This window comes from Limanda limanda, chromosome 2 (assembly GCF_963576545.1).
Source record: "Limanda limanda chromosome 2, fLimLim1.1, whole genome shotgun sequence".
NCBI lineage: Eukaryota > Metazoa > Chordata > Actinopteri > Pleuronectiformes > Pleuronectidae > Limanda > Limanda limanda.
In genome coordinates this window covers 17,413,361-17,430,271 of record NC_083637.1, presented here as the reverse complement: position 1 = coordinate 17,430,271, position 16,911 = coordinate 17,413,361, and the positions used below count along the sequence as shown (strand labels likewise).

The following is a 16,911-nucleotide window of genomic DNA, read 5'->3' as shown; positions in this document are numbered from 1 at the left end:
CTAATATGTAAAGTAGAGCCAAGTCTCAACAATGTTGCTGCAATAGTGATCCAACTAGCTCCATTGGCAGTGGAAATCATAGATTTATCCTCTAGTTAAATAAAATGTTTAGTAAAGTAAAAGCACAAAGCCAATGGGGACATTTTGCCTACGTCAGATACGATGACTCTGTTGGGTGTGGAGTCTTCCTCCCTGGAATGTGAAAACCAGTTCCTGACAGACCAGATGCCACAGTGTCCAGGTTAAAGCAGCACATCCCACAAGCACACACACACACACACACACACACATACCCACACCTCTATAGGGGTGAGACCATTGCGGAGACACCTCCCATGATTGTAGTTGGAGTTGTTGGATACGTCAACGCTCCCCGCAGCCTGTGTTATACCAAAACTATCTTGGTCGATCACGTCAGCGACATGCTAAAGCGTTTGTTCTCCAAGAAAGAACTTTAACAAAATGCCTTTAACAAAATTCTGTCTCAGTGAGGAATTCATTAGATTAATACAATTGGTATAATGCATAACCAGCCCCTTACCCTAACCTCAACAATCACAACTGATTGTTTAACCTTAACCCCAAAAGTAAGTCTTTAACCCATTAAAACGGACAACCGGTCAAATTGTCCTGTCTTTTGCAAAATGACCTCAACAGCACGGTCACAAAGACGTATCAGTGGTGAGCCTTTGCCTCCTGTTCACTTCCATTTGGTGCATGCGAAGAGACGAATAAAGCAAATCACAGTGTAGCTTTGTGAGGAGTTTAATTTGACCCACAATATATGTGTGAATGTGCCCTGAGGCCGATGCTGAAGGCGGATTTGGACATGTGTGAATTTAATGAATGCAACTCCTGCAAATTTCCCCTCACACATCAGAGTTAGGCTTCTGAAGAAACGAGTCTGGCGACATGTGGAGTATTTGTAACACAATGAAAATCCAGTTCCTCTAGTCTCTGTGTCATGCATGGTGTTTTTTAAATTTTTATTATTACTCAACAAATGTTGAGAGTGACTCTACAGCAGTTTTGCTTCCTATCAAACCACTAGATAGTTTCCCTTTCTGTTAGGAGGTCTGTATCTTGTAGATAAATGACTTCCCTCTACTTACTCATTATCCCCCCCCACCCCCACTGCTCTCTGGTGCGCTGCCGGAGCTTTTCTTTTACAGACAGGAAGCATTATTGAACATGAATTATGGAGGAGGTTTATTAGGTTTCAGGGAGGATGTTCGCCGCTTGTTTGTTTTATGGGTCCGTCAGGCCAAAGAGCGCTACTCTCTCACTCTAACACAGATCGATAACCCTACATTTAATATTAGAGGAGTTAAATTCTGTTGAATTTCAGTCTAATGGGGAAATGTAAAGGTTGGGAACAGGGTATTAAAATGCAGATAGAAAGAAAACTGTGACAAACCCTAACCCAAAAGCCAATTTCAGACGCAAAGGCATTATTTCATGTATCAGTATCAGACTACTTTATCTGCAGAAACATTCTAGGTTCCAACACTGAACCATATATCTTTGTCTGAATGTCATTAGGAATGGTAGAGAACAGAGCTTTAATCACTTCATCTTCCTTTAAAGGTCACAACACTGTGATTAACACTGAACTCTGTTGACACAACAACAACAGGTGAAACCAGCAGGTCACTCAAATGGAATAACTGGTTCGAGTAGAAAAACATGAAAGTTCCCATCATGTGGTAACAAATCTGTCTTTGATAAGAGGCAGTGAGGAAGGACGAGATACTGACTGTGATAAGTTTAAGCCCTCGTCCGCTCTGTGGGCTTGTTTTGTGTTGTAGATGCAGAGAGCGGTGGCAACATGGTTTCCAGGCAACAGAAACGATAACAGCTTTCATGGACATTGATAGTACTCTGAGAACAAACAGTGTTGTCAGAGGAGAAACTAAGATCAGTTTGTATCTCATGTGCTAAAATAGTCTAATGATTAGGGTTGAACTCAAATACACGACTAAAGTGTACACGTTATGTGTTATATTCTTAACTTCATAGTAGACTACACCATAGTTGCATTTTTTATGTGAGGATTCAACTTATTTGTGCTGGTTTATTTGCAGGATTACCCAAAAACTACTGGATGGTTTAACACAAACCTGGGCTGAAGGACGTGGGTTGGGAAGAAAACATTTATTTTGGTATGGATCTGTATCAGTAGGCAGATCTAGGAATATTTGAAAAAAAATATTTCTTTAACATTGCAAGATAGCTCAAATTTCTGACTCTTTTGTGTTACTCCCAAAGAACAAATCTGATAGATAGGGGGTTGGTATAGATTTAATCCAGATCCTTATAAAAATCTGCAGTTAGTGGATTTAAATATCGTTTCATATGCCAACTGTAGAGTAATAATAGGTCTAGAAACCTGTAACCACCATCATTGTGTAGCTGAGAAACATAATGTGACCTCATCAGGCTTGTTTTAATTTCAGGGGACTTGGCAGAGGGCAGGGCTCTACTGAGTGCAGTTCGAGTATTAACACAATAACACCAGGTGTCAATTAAACTGGAGCCATTTCAACACAACATTTTTCGTCGGCATACTGACCATAACACTTTATTTTGTCATTTTCCAGTGTGACACAACATCCTCACAAATTACTTTAAACCAGTGTGTGGCATTAAAACACACTACAAGTTTATCTCAGTCATGATAAAAACCTTTCCAAATTATAAAAACCCCAAACAGAACATGAGAAACAATTTTTCTTTTATTAAAATAAGACCAGCACAAATAAACATGAACATAGTGATGTGCAGGCTGTTGTGCATGAATATACTCGTACATCATCATTTGTAGACTGTAGATAGTAACCGCATCTTAACAGAAAGGCAGGAGCAAAAATAAATTATGTGATTTAAGGAACAAAGAGAGTTTCTTCAGTGTTTCTCTGTAACATGTACAACGGTTACAAACAATACGCACTGCCCCACACAGAATGTGGTGCGCACGAAACTGAGCAGGCATAAGTTAAAATAACTTTAATCTGGCTGAGATGTAACTAAATCACGTCACCGTGGCTGGTGCTAAAATATAGTATGTAATGTATTTGCAGCCAGACGAAAGAACAACCAAAAATAAACCTTCTCTCATACATCCATAAATAAATTAAAGAATCTTACACATATGTACAATATTTCTTGATTCAAATGTACAAATGTAAAAAGGCAACACCAGAGTGAACATGTGAATATGTACAGACATTATTTACAGTGTTACGATAGGCGGTCACTTACAGTACAATCATTACTTTTACCTTTACAATCTTCATTTTTTTAAAAAACAAAAAAGAACATTTACTTCGTTTTGGTTGACTTCAGAAAACTCAGCAGCATTTTCCATTTATAAAATAAACCATCTGTGACTCTTCACATACAGATGCTTCACTCAGAGAAAGACAACAAACAAGCACTGATTCAGATGTGATTTACTATAATAGCTGCTAGTAGAAAAATGCCTCTGATACTAAATGTGCAAAGCTGTATCCAGGAAAAGAGAAGGCCACGATATGTTTGTAATGGAGGCCGTCACTGCCTGGGGTTAAAGCACTCAAGCATTAACTACCACAGAAACAGGTTTGAGAGGAAGTGGGGTCAGTAAGGCATTTACAATGTGTACATCCAGAGTGTGGATGGAAGGCACACATGCGTTTTGGGACAGTAAAGGTCAAGTTTTTCAAGTTAAATTCATTGAACAGAGATTTTGATCCATGTGTATTTAGGTGAGCAACATACTGAGGTGATGTGTTGGCCGTAAAGCGAGCGTTCATCTACACCTTCTCATGCAGCACGATGCTTCTTCTTCTAAAAGCGAGCATTGGTCCTTCATTTTGAAACCATTTTGTGGTTTAACAAAATGGCTTCCGGTGGATATACTCTATTTTGCCATGTTCAAATATCTTTTTTTTTTCTTCTTTTTTTAAGTTCTTATATCTGACTTGGACGGCACAGTGCTGAGGTCAGAAACATAGGCCACTAAATGAGGTCACTGGGGGGAGGACGGAGGCGGCTGGTAAGCAGCAGCAGGAGAAGAAATGGCCTTTGTCTTGTTTGTCTTCTTTATCTTTGGTTCAAGCAACATCCATGTCCTCCATGCCCAGCATTTGTCTCTGTAGAAAAAAGTAACAAACATTATTTTAAATAATTAAAACTGTAAAATTTTGATTTTTTATTCAAGAGCGTGGTCTTTCAGTTTGAGAGCAGGACTTGATGTCACCTTCAGATTTTGTAATGCTTTCACCTGAACCCTGCGCTCACACGTTTGTGCTTAGATTTTCACTCCAGCTTCAGCTCTTCTCCTCTTGCTCAGTCTGCTTCTGTGCTTGCGTGAAACATTTGCTCTATGATCTTCTGCGCTTTGATTCTTTTTTGTGCAATAAGACAAAGTTTCCCAACCAATAGAAAGTCCGGTTAATAATTGACAAATTAAATCGTCCTACCCTTGCTATGATTACTTCTGCTTCTGGTACTGTTCCCATAAAATACGGGAAGACAAAAGAAACAGGGCAGCTTCAATTTTGTTTTTGTTGTTCCTAGTAACAGTGTTCCTAATGTAAGACACTTATTTGAGATCCTTCATTTTTCAATGTTGACCAGGGATCTGCTGATCTCCTCCCATGAAGGTGTCCTCATTTTTTCTTCAAAAACATCATGGGAAGCCAGTAACCGCCAGTATAGGTCTCTCAAAGAAGTGAAGCCAACCAGCCACAACTAGGGCTTGACAATTTCATTCCTCAACACTACACCTGGCATTCTCTAAGTTGGAATTTTGGCAGAGGAGAAATCTGAACGTAGACGAGCTAAAACTGGAGCGCAGGAAATCTGTCCAAGCAACAAAATAGCTGAGTTCAAGCACATAAGATTTGCAAATCTAAGCACAAGGAGGAGCTATTTGAGTGTAAGTGCAGGGTTCGGAGTGAAAGCATTGCAAACTCTGAACGTGAAATCAATAAGTCCTGGTTTCAAACTGAAAAAACACTATTGAATAACGATAGAAAACAAAAGTGGTTTCAAAGTGAAGTTACCTGAGGATAAACATAGCCATCAGAGTTGTTCCTGCAGATGTGCAACTCGTCCTCTGTGGTTTTCTGGTACACTGGATTGTCAAAGTGGATGGTGTTGGTGTTCTTCAGACGCCAGTGTCTCCAAAGCAACACTGATCCAAAGACCAGCAGGGACATGACCACTGCAGGGCAGGAGAAGGGTTACAGGTCATTCAGACTGTAGGTGTGACTGGAGAGGGCAGACTGTGTTCTCGAGTGTTTGACACGGAGGAGCTGAAATGTGGAACTTACGTATTGGCAGCACGATGTAGAGAGCAATAGGGTGGGATGGATCGGCCTCTCCAGGCTCAGCTGCCAATTTGCTACCTGGAAAAACAAAGAATACAATCTTTTCTTAATATATAAATCCTCTTTTCTTTGTAAAAATAAAGTTAGATCAGTGTCACTCACTTGTGTGTTTTTGTGGTAAATACTGTAAGAGATGAGCTTAGCATAACAAGCAAAGGAGACTCAGGGAAGTTATTGTACCAGACCACAAACAATAGTGTGTCTCCCAGCGCAAATTGTCGTTTTAAACATCTGGGTTGTGTGGGGAACAAACAGTATACGCTCCATTTAATTGATCTAAGCACAGGGTCAGAAGCACACGGCGAAGGTTCCTTAAGGGTGTGGCCTAAACCACTTTTGCGTAATGGTGAAAAATAAATGTCAGTGCGTCAGGTGCATTGTTTAAAAGGGTTGGACGCCTGGTTTTTGCACCAGGTGTGAGTCAGGGCTCCATGTGTTTTTGTGAGCTGTAGACGAGCTGGATGGTGGAACTTCAGCGTTTCAGGCATTTTCCAGTCTTTATGCTAAGCTATAGCTAATGTTTTGAGATTGGGTTCATGGATCTTAATTCAAACCCTTTCATTGATTCTTTCATTAGCCACAGACAGGACTAGTTTCTGTACCTTGAGCAGTGACGCCAGGCTGCTGGATGGATGAGGTAGATGTGAGTTTTTCAGTCACTCTAGTTGTGGTTGGGGTTGTGGTTGTAGACGTAGGGACGGGCTGCCTGGGTGTAGTCGGCTTGGGGGGAACTTGAGGTGGGAGCGTAGCTTCACTTCCGCTTTTGACCGGAGGGGCAACTGATCCTGATGGGAAACAAAAATGTAAAAGGGTCACTATAGAGGTTCTGTTCATTTCCAGTTCATATGCAGGGCGGTGCACAGGGGGATATTTACCTGCCACACACGTCCTCATGTCAGGTCCCATTGTCATGTGGTCTGGACAGGCACAAGTGTACTTCGGGGAGCGCTGGTTGATCAGAGGAGCAGGGAGGCACAGAAACTCACAACCTCCATTCATCCTGTTGCTCTCTCTGCACCAGTTCGTACCTTTACGACAGAGGAGTGGCAACAATGAGCATCAAAAAACATGACATGGCTGTTGTTTGTTATGATAACTCCAAGATGGAGGGATGTTTCTGTACCGTTGGGCTGCTTGAGGTTGTGGTACAGTACTATGTCCTCTGGTTGGTCCAGGTCCATTGCCAGCTCGGTGATGTCCTTTCCCGTCAGACGGTTGGCGCTAAAAACTGCACCATTGCCCATGTCTGTCCAAAACACTTTCTCCTGTTTGAAATAAAGAGTATAAATTGAGTAATTCTGATACGTTTGCTGAAGCTTATTGAAACACAAGGTTCAATATTGTGACTAATTGAGACTGAATAACTGCAGCAGCTCTGGCTTCCCAGTATAAAGATTTCCGCCTGATAACTGCATATGAGTTGGATTAATGAGTTACTGGTTTGAATTAGGGTGAAATACATTTGAATGAATTTGCATCTGACTGTGCTTTCAGACCTGCAGTGAACTCCAGACTTTCTCCTGAAATTGTCCAGAGGGGTGAATGGGAGGACACAAATGTCTGAGTCAGCTGCTCAATTTTCTTGAATTTTTCCTTCCAGCCCCCTTATAAAATGTCAGAGTGAGCTCATGTGGAAATTCAGCGGAAAAATGTACTTCCCCGTTTGATTTCCGCAGTGGAATTCATACGCTATGTCCTGCCTTGTTCACACTCTAAACAGATACCACCCCTCGCCCAACCCATTGTCCTGTTGTTGTGAACTTGTCTGACCTGATCCCCTGCTAGATTCCTCATAAGTGAAACCCAATAGTGTAGACATTTTCAGGTGTTTGTGTCTTAAAAGTGTTTTAAGGTATCAGACAAGACATCTGTGATCTTCAGTGGCTACATTTTCATCTGTGGATACATTTATTTCATTGCTTACCTCAAACACAGCGAGGGACAGGGGGTGGGAGAGCTTGTCCTCGTCGAAGATGAGACTGTGCCGCGTCCCTCCCTTCACGTCGATGCTGGAGAGCATGTGCATCTTGGAGTCAACCCAGTAAAGACGCTGGTTGACCATGTCTGTCCAGAGAGAACGTCAAACAAACAGACGTTTGATTGGTTATCAAGGCCGAATGATCTCTGTGAGGATTGGATTGTAATTTCTTGGTTTCCTGCTTACCCAGGGTGAGGCCATTGGGCCACACAATGTTGTCTGTCACCAGGGCAACGCGATTAGCTCCATTCAATCCACTCTTTTCTATCTTAGCCTCCTCACCCCAGTCTGACCAGTACACAAAACTAAAAGGGACACAACAAAACATGAATTATAATCAGGTGAAGAAAAACATTTATTTAGCGATTCATCTAAGTTGAGCCGTATATGACTACTGTTCTCAAACTTTCACCTACTTATTCACCGGGTCAACGGTGATGGCTCTTGGCTTTTCCAGGTTTTCTGTGATGAGCGTTTTCCTCTTGCTGCCGTCAGTCGTTGCCACGGAGATAGTTTTCAACATGCTGTCGGTCCAGTAGATGTTTCCATGGATCCAGTCCACTGCGATTCCTTCTGGGGACTCGATTCCACTGCCAATTACTTCAGTGTGGTAGGAGGAGTTACTGGCCACCTCGAGCTTGGAGCTGTCGGGAATGAGACGCGGGTTTAAAGCACAATGTTTGGGAAACAATGAGGTCACAGCTTCATGCATGCCTACTCTTGCTTTGTGTAATGAGCACGCGCCAGAAATAACAACAATGGGAGCTATATACACGTTTCTCAACATTTTGTTCCTAGCACTGCTAGGATATTAATTATTACAAGACGGAGCGAAAAAAAAACAAAAATCAGCAGCAGTAAGGCCTCAGTCGTTCTAACCTGTAGATTTTCTTCAGGGCCAGGTCAGACCAGAAGATTATCTTGTTTGGCATATCCATGTCCAGAGCCATTGCATTTTTCAGCTGTGGGATCAGACGCACGTACTCGCTGCGGTCCACCGTCATCTTCCTCACCTCGTGTCTGTTGGTGAAGTACAGCGTAGGTATGGAGCCTGAGGACACAGAAGAAAAAGAGTTTTCACACAGGACTATGAATCCAAAGAGGAGAACATTTTGAGGAGAGACAGGCTTTCTTTCAAACGTTACCTGATTCAGCTTTGCATGTCTTGGTCGCCGGGTCGATCTCATAGCCATCTTGGCAGTCACACTTGTAGCTGCCGGGCAGGTTGATGCAGATCTGGCTGCACGTGTCCGGTTCGGCACATTCGTTAATGTCTGCAAGGGGACGAACATTAAGTCAGGAGGAAAATTCAGTTACATCAGCAGTTGACTTTTCTTACACAGTCAAGTTGCTAATGCAATGTTTGCTAAATTCATCGGGGGGGTTGTAAAGAAGTACATATATTTAAGCCCCTTTTCCACTGGTCAAAAAATGTAAAAACATAAAAAGTAATCAATAACAAGAGGGAAATCTGATCAAATCAGAGTGAGCAGATAAACACTATTCCATGCTTAGACTACACTTGACAGCTACTTTATTTATATTTAAAACCAGGGAATTACTTACTCCTCCTCAAGTAGAAAAGTTAATATGGTTCTTTTACTCTGAGTACATGTTTGTCTATTTAATTGTACTTTTACATAATTACAAAGTTACTTCCTCCACCACTGCTTAAATGACCTGTCCTGGAAGCAAAAGAGGCTACAAGCTGCTTATAAGATGGACTTTTCAAATTTTCAAATTTCAGCCAGTCCTTGACTCCCTCCTCTCACCTTCGCAGGTTTTCTGGTCCATCTTCAGGATGTACCCATGAGGACAGGAGCAGTTGAAGCCAACCTTCAGATCATTGCAGTGATGGGAGCAGCCGCCATTTCCTGTCAAACACTCGTTGTTGCCTGTGGAGACGCAGACACACGGGAATTACAAATGATATTCATGTCAACTGTTTTCCTAACGGTAACTCACACTGACCACAAACTATCTAGGCCAGTGGTTCTGCTTGGTTCAATGTTCTAAAATATATTTTCCACACTGTGATGTGGTTTCATTTTTTCTCAGCGCAGCAGAGGAGCGTACACCAGAACTCTAATCCACATGCTATAAACTGATGATTTTTGCCCTTTTGGGTGGATGATTACATAAGGTTTCACTTACCACACTCTTTGACAGGTTCATCAGACGAGTCCCTGCAGTCTCTCTGTTTGTCACACACCTTCTCCATGCTGATACACTCCCCGCTGCTGCATTTAAACTTGGTCGGGCCTTCGCATGCATTTTCTGCGAAGAGAAGAACAGGCAGGTGTGAATTTAACCTTTAAGACTTTCCCATGGATGACAACTGGCCAGATCTCTGTGAGAGTCACCTGTGTGGCAGCCAATCTCATCGCTGTGGTCCTTGCAGTCGGCCTCATTGTCACACTGGCGGGCGCCGTGGATACAGTCGCCATTGTTACACTGGAACTCATCAGGTCGACAAGTAGGACGACCTAGAAAAACAGGACAAATGGGTCAAATAGAGACAAAGAGAGAGGGAGAGGCAACGGAGTGTAATGGGAAGAATGAAACGACATAGCACAAGGAAAAAATCATGGCTCTTCTTAAAGGATATTATGCTATATTATAAAGCAGGGGGGACCATGAATAAAATAATATTCCAAGGAAGCCAACTCACTGCAGTGGAGCTCATCAGAATGATCCGTGCAGTCCGCAGCTCCGTCACATTTCCAGCGGCTGTGGATACAGTCCCCATTATTGCACTGAAAGTCGTCGACGCCGCAGCGGGGCGCCACGTCCGGCTTCTTCTCAGCGCAGTTCTCTGGCCACTCGTCAGAGCCGTCGGAACAGTCCTGGTCACCATCGCAGGCCCACAGGGCCGGCACGCACACCGAGTTGTTGCACTGGAAGGAGCGAGAGCTGCAGGAGGGCTTCGGGCAGGAGGCCTCGTCTGAGCCGTCTGAGCAGTCGATGTCGCTGTCACAGAAGTAGGCTGTGGATATACACTGGCCATTGGCACAACGGAACTCTTCATCTTTGCACTGTTTGGCTGCTGTGGTGAGTCAGAGGCGGGAGAAGACAGGAATTAATTTATTATCTAGACATTGTGTTTGTTTCTAAATGCCAGGTTTACATATATAACAACATATCAGCATAAATACCATGCTGCTAAGTGGACTGCTGCCAAATGAAATTGAGTTGTGTACTGATGCACAGTGATAATAAAGAATCTATCTATCCATCCATCCATCCATCTATCTATCTTGGTAAATGTTTTATAACTAGTTAAAGTTATTATATGAATGGTTTAAATAGCTTTGCATGTCTCTCTTTGTAATCCTGTATGTCCTTTAATTCTCAGTTGCTGCTTGTGATGTTTATCTGCCATCCATCGAAAGTGAATAAACTGGTTTATTGGTTAATTGAACACTTGTCAGTTCAGGTATTCAACGTACTGCAGTTTTTCTCGTCAGCCCCGTTTCCACAGTCTTCTTTGCCGTCGCAGTGCCAGCCTACTGGGACACACTGGTTCATGGGGAGGCCACAGCTGAACTCTGTCTCCCGACAGGTTTTACTTGCTGAGGACAGAAACAAAACACATGTTAAAAAAAACTCAAGGCAGTACTTGCATCTACTAAAAGAGAGATAAGGCCTGTGACTATACAGCAGAGTATCAAGTCAAACTAACTACTGCACTGTAGTAGCTTTATAATGTGTTATAAACAGAAGAGGTTGATTAATTATTAACATTTTTAAGCAAAAATCTCAAAATAATGTGTTCCATCCTTTCAAATCTGCACATTTGATATTTGTCCTTTCATACGTACTTTCATACTAAATTAAATATCTTTGTTATTTGAACCATTGTTTGGATTAAACAAGTTACAGAAAATTGAGTTTCTTCCCACTATTCTCTCACATTTTGTATGAAAGATGTTTATTAATTATTAAATAATTGTCAGATTCACGAAAATAATAATTGGCTTAATTCCAATTCCCACATATAACATTTTTATTTTATTTGATGGTGATACAAAGAAAAAAAACACACACCGCAGGTTGCAGGCAGTTCATCAGTGTCGTCTCCACAGTCGTCCGTCCCATCACAGATCCACTTTCTGGTGACGCACCTCCCATTCCCACACGTAAACTGAGTGGAGCTGCATACGGTCGCTGCATCTGTGAGGAAGGATAAAACAAACAGGAGTTCATGCAGTGTCATACTCCAGCAAGCTGGCTTCATTTACATTCAACATTACAAATGGCCGCTGACCTTATCAGCATCTTACTGCTTAATTTACATTTCTCTTTTCGTGAGCACCTTGTGGTAATGTGACCTTGTGTCTACATACGCAGAGGAAAGGATTTCCTGAGAGGTTAATGTTTAACTGGAAATTATACACAGGACAAAAAAAATCGAATGTCGCCGACGTTCAAATAAGTGACAGTGTGAGAACCACACCTTTTACTCTTTGCCAAACTCAGGGAATCACCAAATGAAGATAACGACACGGTGAGGTTCCCTGACTCCTGTGAGTCCCAATGAGACACACACCCACCCACAACCACCAGTTCACTTCATTTTACTTCCAGACAATAAAGGACATATTAAAAGGACGAAAAATAAAAGATTTAAATTAAATTAAAGATTCAAATTAAATGCAAAATATGTCAGTAGAGCATGTACTTCTGCCAAGGCCCAACAGTCCCCTTAAATTCAATTAAGCTGCATATATGGATGTACCACAAAATGATTATTTTCTTCATTCTCTCCTTGTTTTCTTCTACGTGTTATTAACGTAAATTGTCTCTGCCACGTCTGCTTAGCGTTAAGTAATGTAACTGGAATGAAAGCAGGTTTTATCCTGGTGTGACACACTGCAGGTGTGGAGCAGGCCTCACACACCTTATATAATGCAGGTGTCAACAGCTTCACTAGTTTGAGTTTGAAGTCGTACGACCGTGAATTGACCCAGGTTTATTTTGGGCACGGAGGTCGTCATCACACCTCAGTGAACCCTCCAGTCAGAGTGAAGAGGGCATCGACATCAAGGAACATGTGAAAGTGACACAGGCCATCCACAGTGTGTATGTGTGTGTGTGTGTGTGTGTGTGTGTGTTTTGTGTGTCCTCCCCCATCACCTCTGCCCTGCCCGGCTCTCCTGATGCCTGGAGGCTGTGGCCGGGTACGTCAGACTATCTCTTTAAGACAATAGGGCGGGGGAGGAGTTGAACAATCACACCACCAGTTGCTGATTGGTCACACAGTGGCATTCCTCATAACAGCATCACCACGGTGACAATGCGACTCTGAACACAAGGAAGTGTGTCAGCCTCGGTGTGTCAATGAGCGATGACAGATCTTTTAAAAAAGGGCCGAATAGACCTGGTAGATTAAAACACAAAGTCATGGGTGTGAGGAGACTGGGAAACAGGGAGATGATGCCTTCTCCACACCAGGCTCCTCGAGAGTGATGCCCTCCGCCGTTGAAAATGTGAAACGAAAAAAAAGAGAAGTGAGACATTGACCGTTTCTCGTTTTCTTGGCACCATCAATGCAATGTGTGGTTTCAATGATAAAGGAATGAAAACTGAACTTGAGATGATCTTCCTGCTTACCCACACACTCATGCTTTCTGGGAAAGTGTGACACACAAACCCTTAGACACATTGCATGGAGGCCAGGCACGCCGCCAGTGGGGCTTCCAGGAAGAGTTAATGATGAAATTGAATAGAGTTTATTTGCAACTCTCACTTGTTTTTAAAATCTTTTTTAAGAATCGTGCATTTATTACACTCTTGGAGCAGGATCAGAAAAGTAGGTTGAACCCTCGCACTTCCCGACCTTCAGACTCCTCTAACCTCGTGGAAACTATAAACTGTAGGCGCCGAGGTTTTCATTTTCCACCACTAATCTTCCCTAGTGCTTCTACATATGGGTCACAAGGCTGTGCGAAATACTGTTCAGTGAGAGGAGGACTTCAATTTTTTTTTCTGTGGAGAAATGAGCAGGATTAGTTTGGCTTTTGAAGTTTTACATCAACTTCACTTTTCTTGGAAACAAGCATAACCACCTAGGTCATTTATTAATCCATTTAGCTTTTTTTAATTTAACACCTTTTTTGGCTTGTGCAGCTAATGCGGAAATCGAAAGGCGTCACCTAAACCACAGCCATATCCGTCCCCTATCGAAGAACTTGCACAACCGACAGCTACAGTTGAGAAAGTTAGAAAAGCAACCGCTATCGCGTCATAGAAAAGAGAAAAGGATTGTTATACTTTCACCTGCAGACATGCCCCAAACTGCAGGTTACCAGTCAGAACAGTATGCCAGAAAGAGAGAGCATCCTTTGCTCCTGTAGTGAAACTGAATCCGGGTGGATACTATTCATAGCCACAGTTAGACCTGACAACCAGAAACCCACCCAGTCAAATAAGGTCGCTGGAGTAGCAGCCACCACCTCAAACCCACACAACAGGCTGCTGTAAGGTTCAGTCCGTCATTACAACGCTGCATGACAACTCTGCTCCTTTGTGGTAACATGTGCACACTAACAATGCATTCCCGGTCTTTTTAGTGGCACATGCATGCAACACACATGCACACACAGCTGGCTAGCCCTCACAAAGAGGTGTGTATATTGACTCAAACATACACCCAGCAGTTAATAAATAACCAGGATGAATGAGCATCATGAAGCCAACAGCAACTCACTTCTGCTTGGGATCGGGGTTTATGCTGCATCAGTAATCACACGGAGGTTAATTGTCATCCCTGGGTAATAAATAATACTGCTGTGCAGCATTACAGTCAAACACCTGATTCTCACATGCCAAGAACATATCGAACCATCTTAGTTACAGATTAACCTTCATTGTATTTATTCTTTTCTTATTTCTATATTACACTGTTCTGTCAACTTTATTTGTTTTGCTTTACAACTTTAACTTTATCACTTTTTATTTCTTTTGATCTCTTTACCTCTTTCAGTCTACTCTTTTAATGTCTTCTTTAGCTTGAAATTTGTTTTAAACTGTGCTTTCTGATTATAAATTCATTTTTTCTTCTCACTCTATTCGAGGGTTAAGAGCAGAGGACGTCAGAACCTCTTTAAACCCAATGAGACAAATTGTGATTTGTGAACATGAGCTATACACATAAAATGTGATTGATTGAGTTAGTAGTTGCTATATTGATTGCCTACTGAGAGATGCCACAGAGGTATTTCTAGATGATTGAGAGGTGAAACAGCAATGTTTGTCTTCATGAGTCACCAGAGTCTTTAAATTCCCGTCTTCTTCCCCCTCCTCCTCTTTCCAGCTCTGCCTCATTTCAGAGACTGCTAAACACAAAGTGAATTAAAGACAGCAGAGCCTGGCCTTAAGAGAGAGAGAACACACACATGGATATTTCCCTCCAACCCTGACCTCACCCACACAAACTCTCACACACACACAAGGACACTGCAGTAAATCTTATGACTGGAAGTGAGCACAACAAAGTGTAAAAAGGGTCTTGTTTTAATCAGTAAATCTCTTGGAGGAGAATTGAGATTATTGGGGGATTAGTGGAGCAGCTGGCAGGACGGGGCTGCAGCCGGGTTAGTTCTCAGCCTGGAAGGGCAGCAGGTTCACTCACTACACATTGTTTGGGGTTTTACAAATAATTGGATAATTATTGGCAAAAAACGCACAGACTTTGCCTCTAGCTCTGAACACCAGAGTTCTCGTTTCATTTTACTTTGTCATTATTCTTTATTCTCCTCCAATACGATGTCAATATTTTGATTGGTTTCATGCAGATGTAGCTCACATCTTTACAAACCATCTCTTATCTTTGTTTTTTGTTGTTTAGGTTGAACATTTAATTCTGCTTGTTTTATATGGTTTTCTATATCTCATAAATATACTGTATCTCATACCCCCTCATTTCCTCTTCCAGTATTCAGGTGTATAACTTCTGTTTCCAAAAGTGCTGCAGAAATAAGGTTTCTAACCTACTTTCTGCTTTAATGTAAGGCAGGGCCGGGTCTAGACAGGCATGTATGAGGGGAGAGCCACAAATCTTGAGGGGGCATTGTGCTTTATTATATTATTATTATTATAAATTGGGATTTAGTTTGAGGGGGCACAACATTTATTTGAGGGGGCCAGGCCCCCTCTTGCCCCTGCCTAGACCCGGCCCTGATGTAAGGACTATGTATACAGCTCGATTGTACAACACGGCACATGGAATATAAATTATTCAATTTACTCCAGTACAATTTAGAAGCTGCTTTCTCTGGCATGATGTCTACGGCTACTGTATTTAAGGTACTGTCCAGTGGATAAGATAATAAGGGGATTGGGAAAACACACACAGACACACACGCACACACAAATATTTGTGTGCAACAGCAAGAACTAAAAATGCTGATTTTCCAGCATCCCTTCGAATCCAGCCTGCTGCAGGGAGGATACCAGAAACGCCGGCCGCACCCATCTCTCTGACAACCGCTTGTTTCCTCATTCATCCCTGGCTTCAGACACTTGAAACCGGCCGGCACCGAGTCGAACACGATTGGCTGCTGTGACGCATTCTGGAGCCAAGCGAACCAATCAAAGCGCAGTGCGTATATTCCATTCATTCCGGACTACATTTTCATTTGTATTGATCATCGCTACGAGTCGATTATATTGATGACAGTTTTTGAATTTACATGAGAATTTAAAAAAAATGAACCAAATCGCACAGGATTCCTCCTCCTGAACTTTCACGCGTATCAAGACAAAGTCAAAACGAATCAGTAACTCATATTGATTTTAAGTGATGAAGAATGTAAGATGGAAAAAGTTGTCTTCAGCACAACTACAATAAATCCGTCTGGAGCATCCCTGAGCTTCTTTCTTACCTGCTGGAGGCGAAGAGTGAATCAGCATCAGCACACAGCACAAAGTGGACAGTCCTGCGAGTCCCCTCCACATCCCCAACATGTCCTGTCCTCCCTGTCTGTCCTTCTGGGACAGCTGAAGTCAAAAGCTGGTGGTCTGTGTGTGTGAGGGAGGGAGAGAGAGAGGGAGAGAGAGAGCGCGGTGGGTCTCTGGTTCAGACGTTCAGACGCAGGATGCAAAGTGACGCCGCGCGGCTGTTCGCCAAAACATTATGACGACCGACTCGCATCTGACCGTCTTCTATGAGGCAGACATAGGGGCGGGGCTACAGCGGTGGTGTGATGTTCGAAATTTAGACCAGATCATCGTTGGGGGGTGGAGCCACGAAGCCACTGCCGTATCATTAGATCGTGTGTGTGTGTGTGTGTGTGTGTGAGTGTGTGTTTGTGCGTGCGGTGGGGACCTATATCTGTTTACACCATCACCTGCTGAATTTCAACACAATTTCCCAATTATTTTATTTTTCATATATAAAATGTAGCCTGATATTTTTTTCTTTCTGTCTGTCAGACACATAACAAAATAAAAGACGTCCTTAAAGTGACTAATGTAGTTCTGCACACCTTTCCCTGAGTCATTCCTTGTTTTCTATTGTATAAACATAGCTATGTGCAAAGTCACACATCATTGAAT

At 42.4% G+C, this 16,911-nt stretch overlaps 1 protein-coding gene across 1 annotated transcript; it reads right to left on the bottom strand.

Annotated features, from left to right (window-relative positions):
* Positions 1-2,712: 2,712 nt before the first annotated feature.
* On the bottom strand, positions 2,713-16,473 carry ldlrb (low density lipoprotein receptor b). Its single transcript, XM_061083594.1, has 18 exons — positions 16,239-16,473; positions 11,401-11,526; positions 10,803-10,925; positions 10,025-10,399; positions 9,717-9,839; positions 9,508-9,630; positions 9,126-9,248; positions 8,499-8,627; positions 8,233-8,404; positions 7,770-7,997; positions 7,540-7,658; positions 7,300-7,439; positions 6,499-6,640; positions 6,251-6,403; positions 5,978-6,160; positions 5,319-5,393; positions 5,049-5,209; positions 2,713-4,133 (listed from the first exon to the last, which is right to left on the bottom strand). The coding sequence occupies exons 1-18, from the start codon at positions 16,318-16,320 to the stop codon at positions 4,095-4,097; spliced, it is 2,616 nt and encodes an 871-aa protein (XP_060939577.1). The 5' UTR covers positions 16,321-16,473; the 3' UTR covers positions 2,713-4,094.
* Positions 16,474-16,911: the final 438 nt, after the last annotated feature.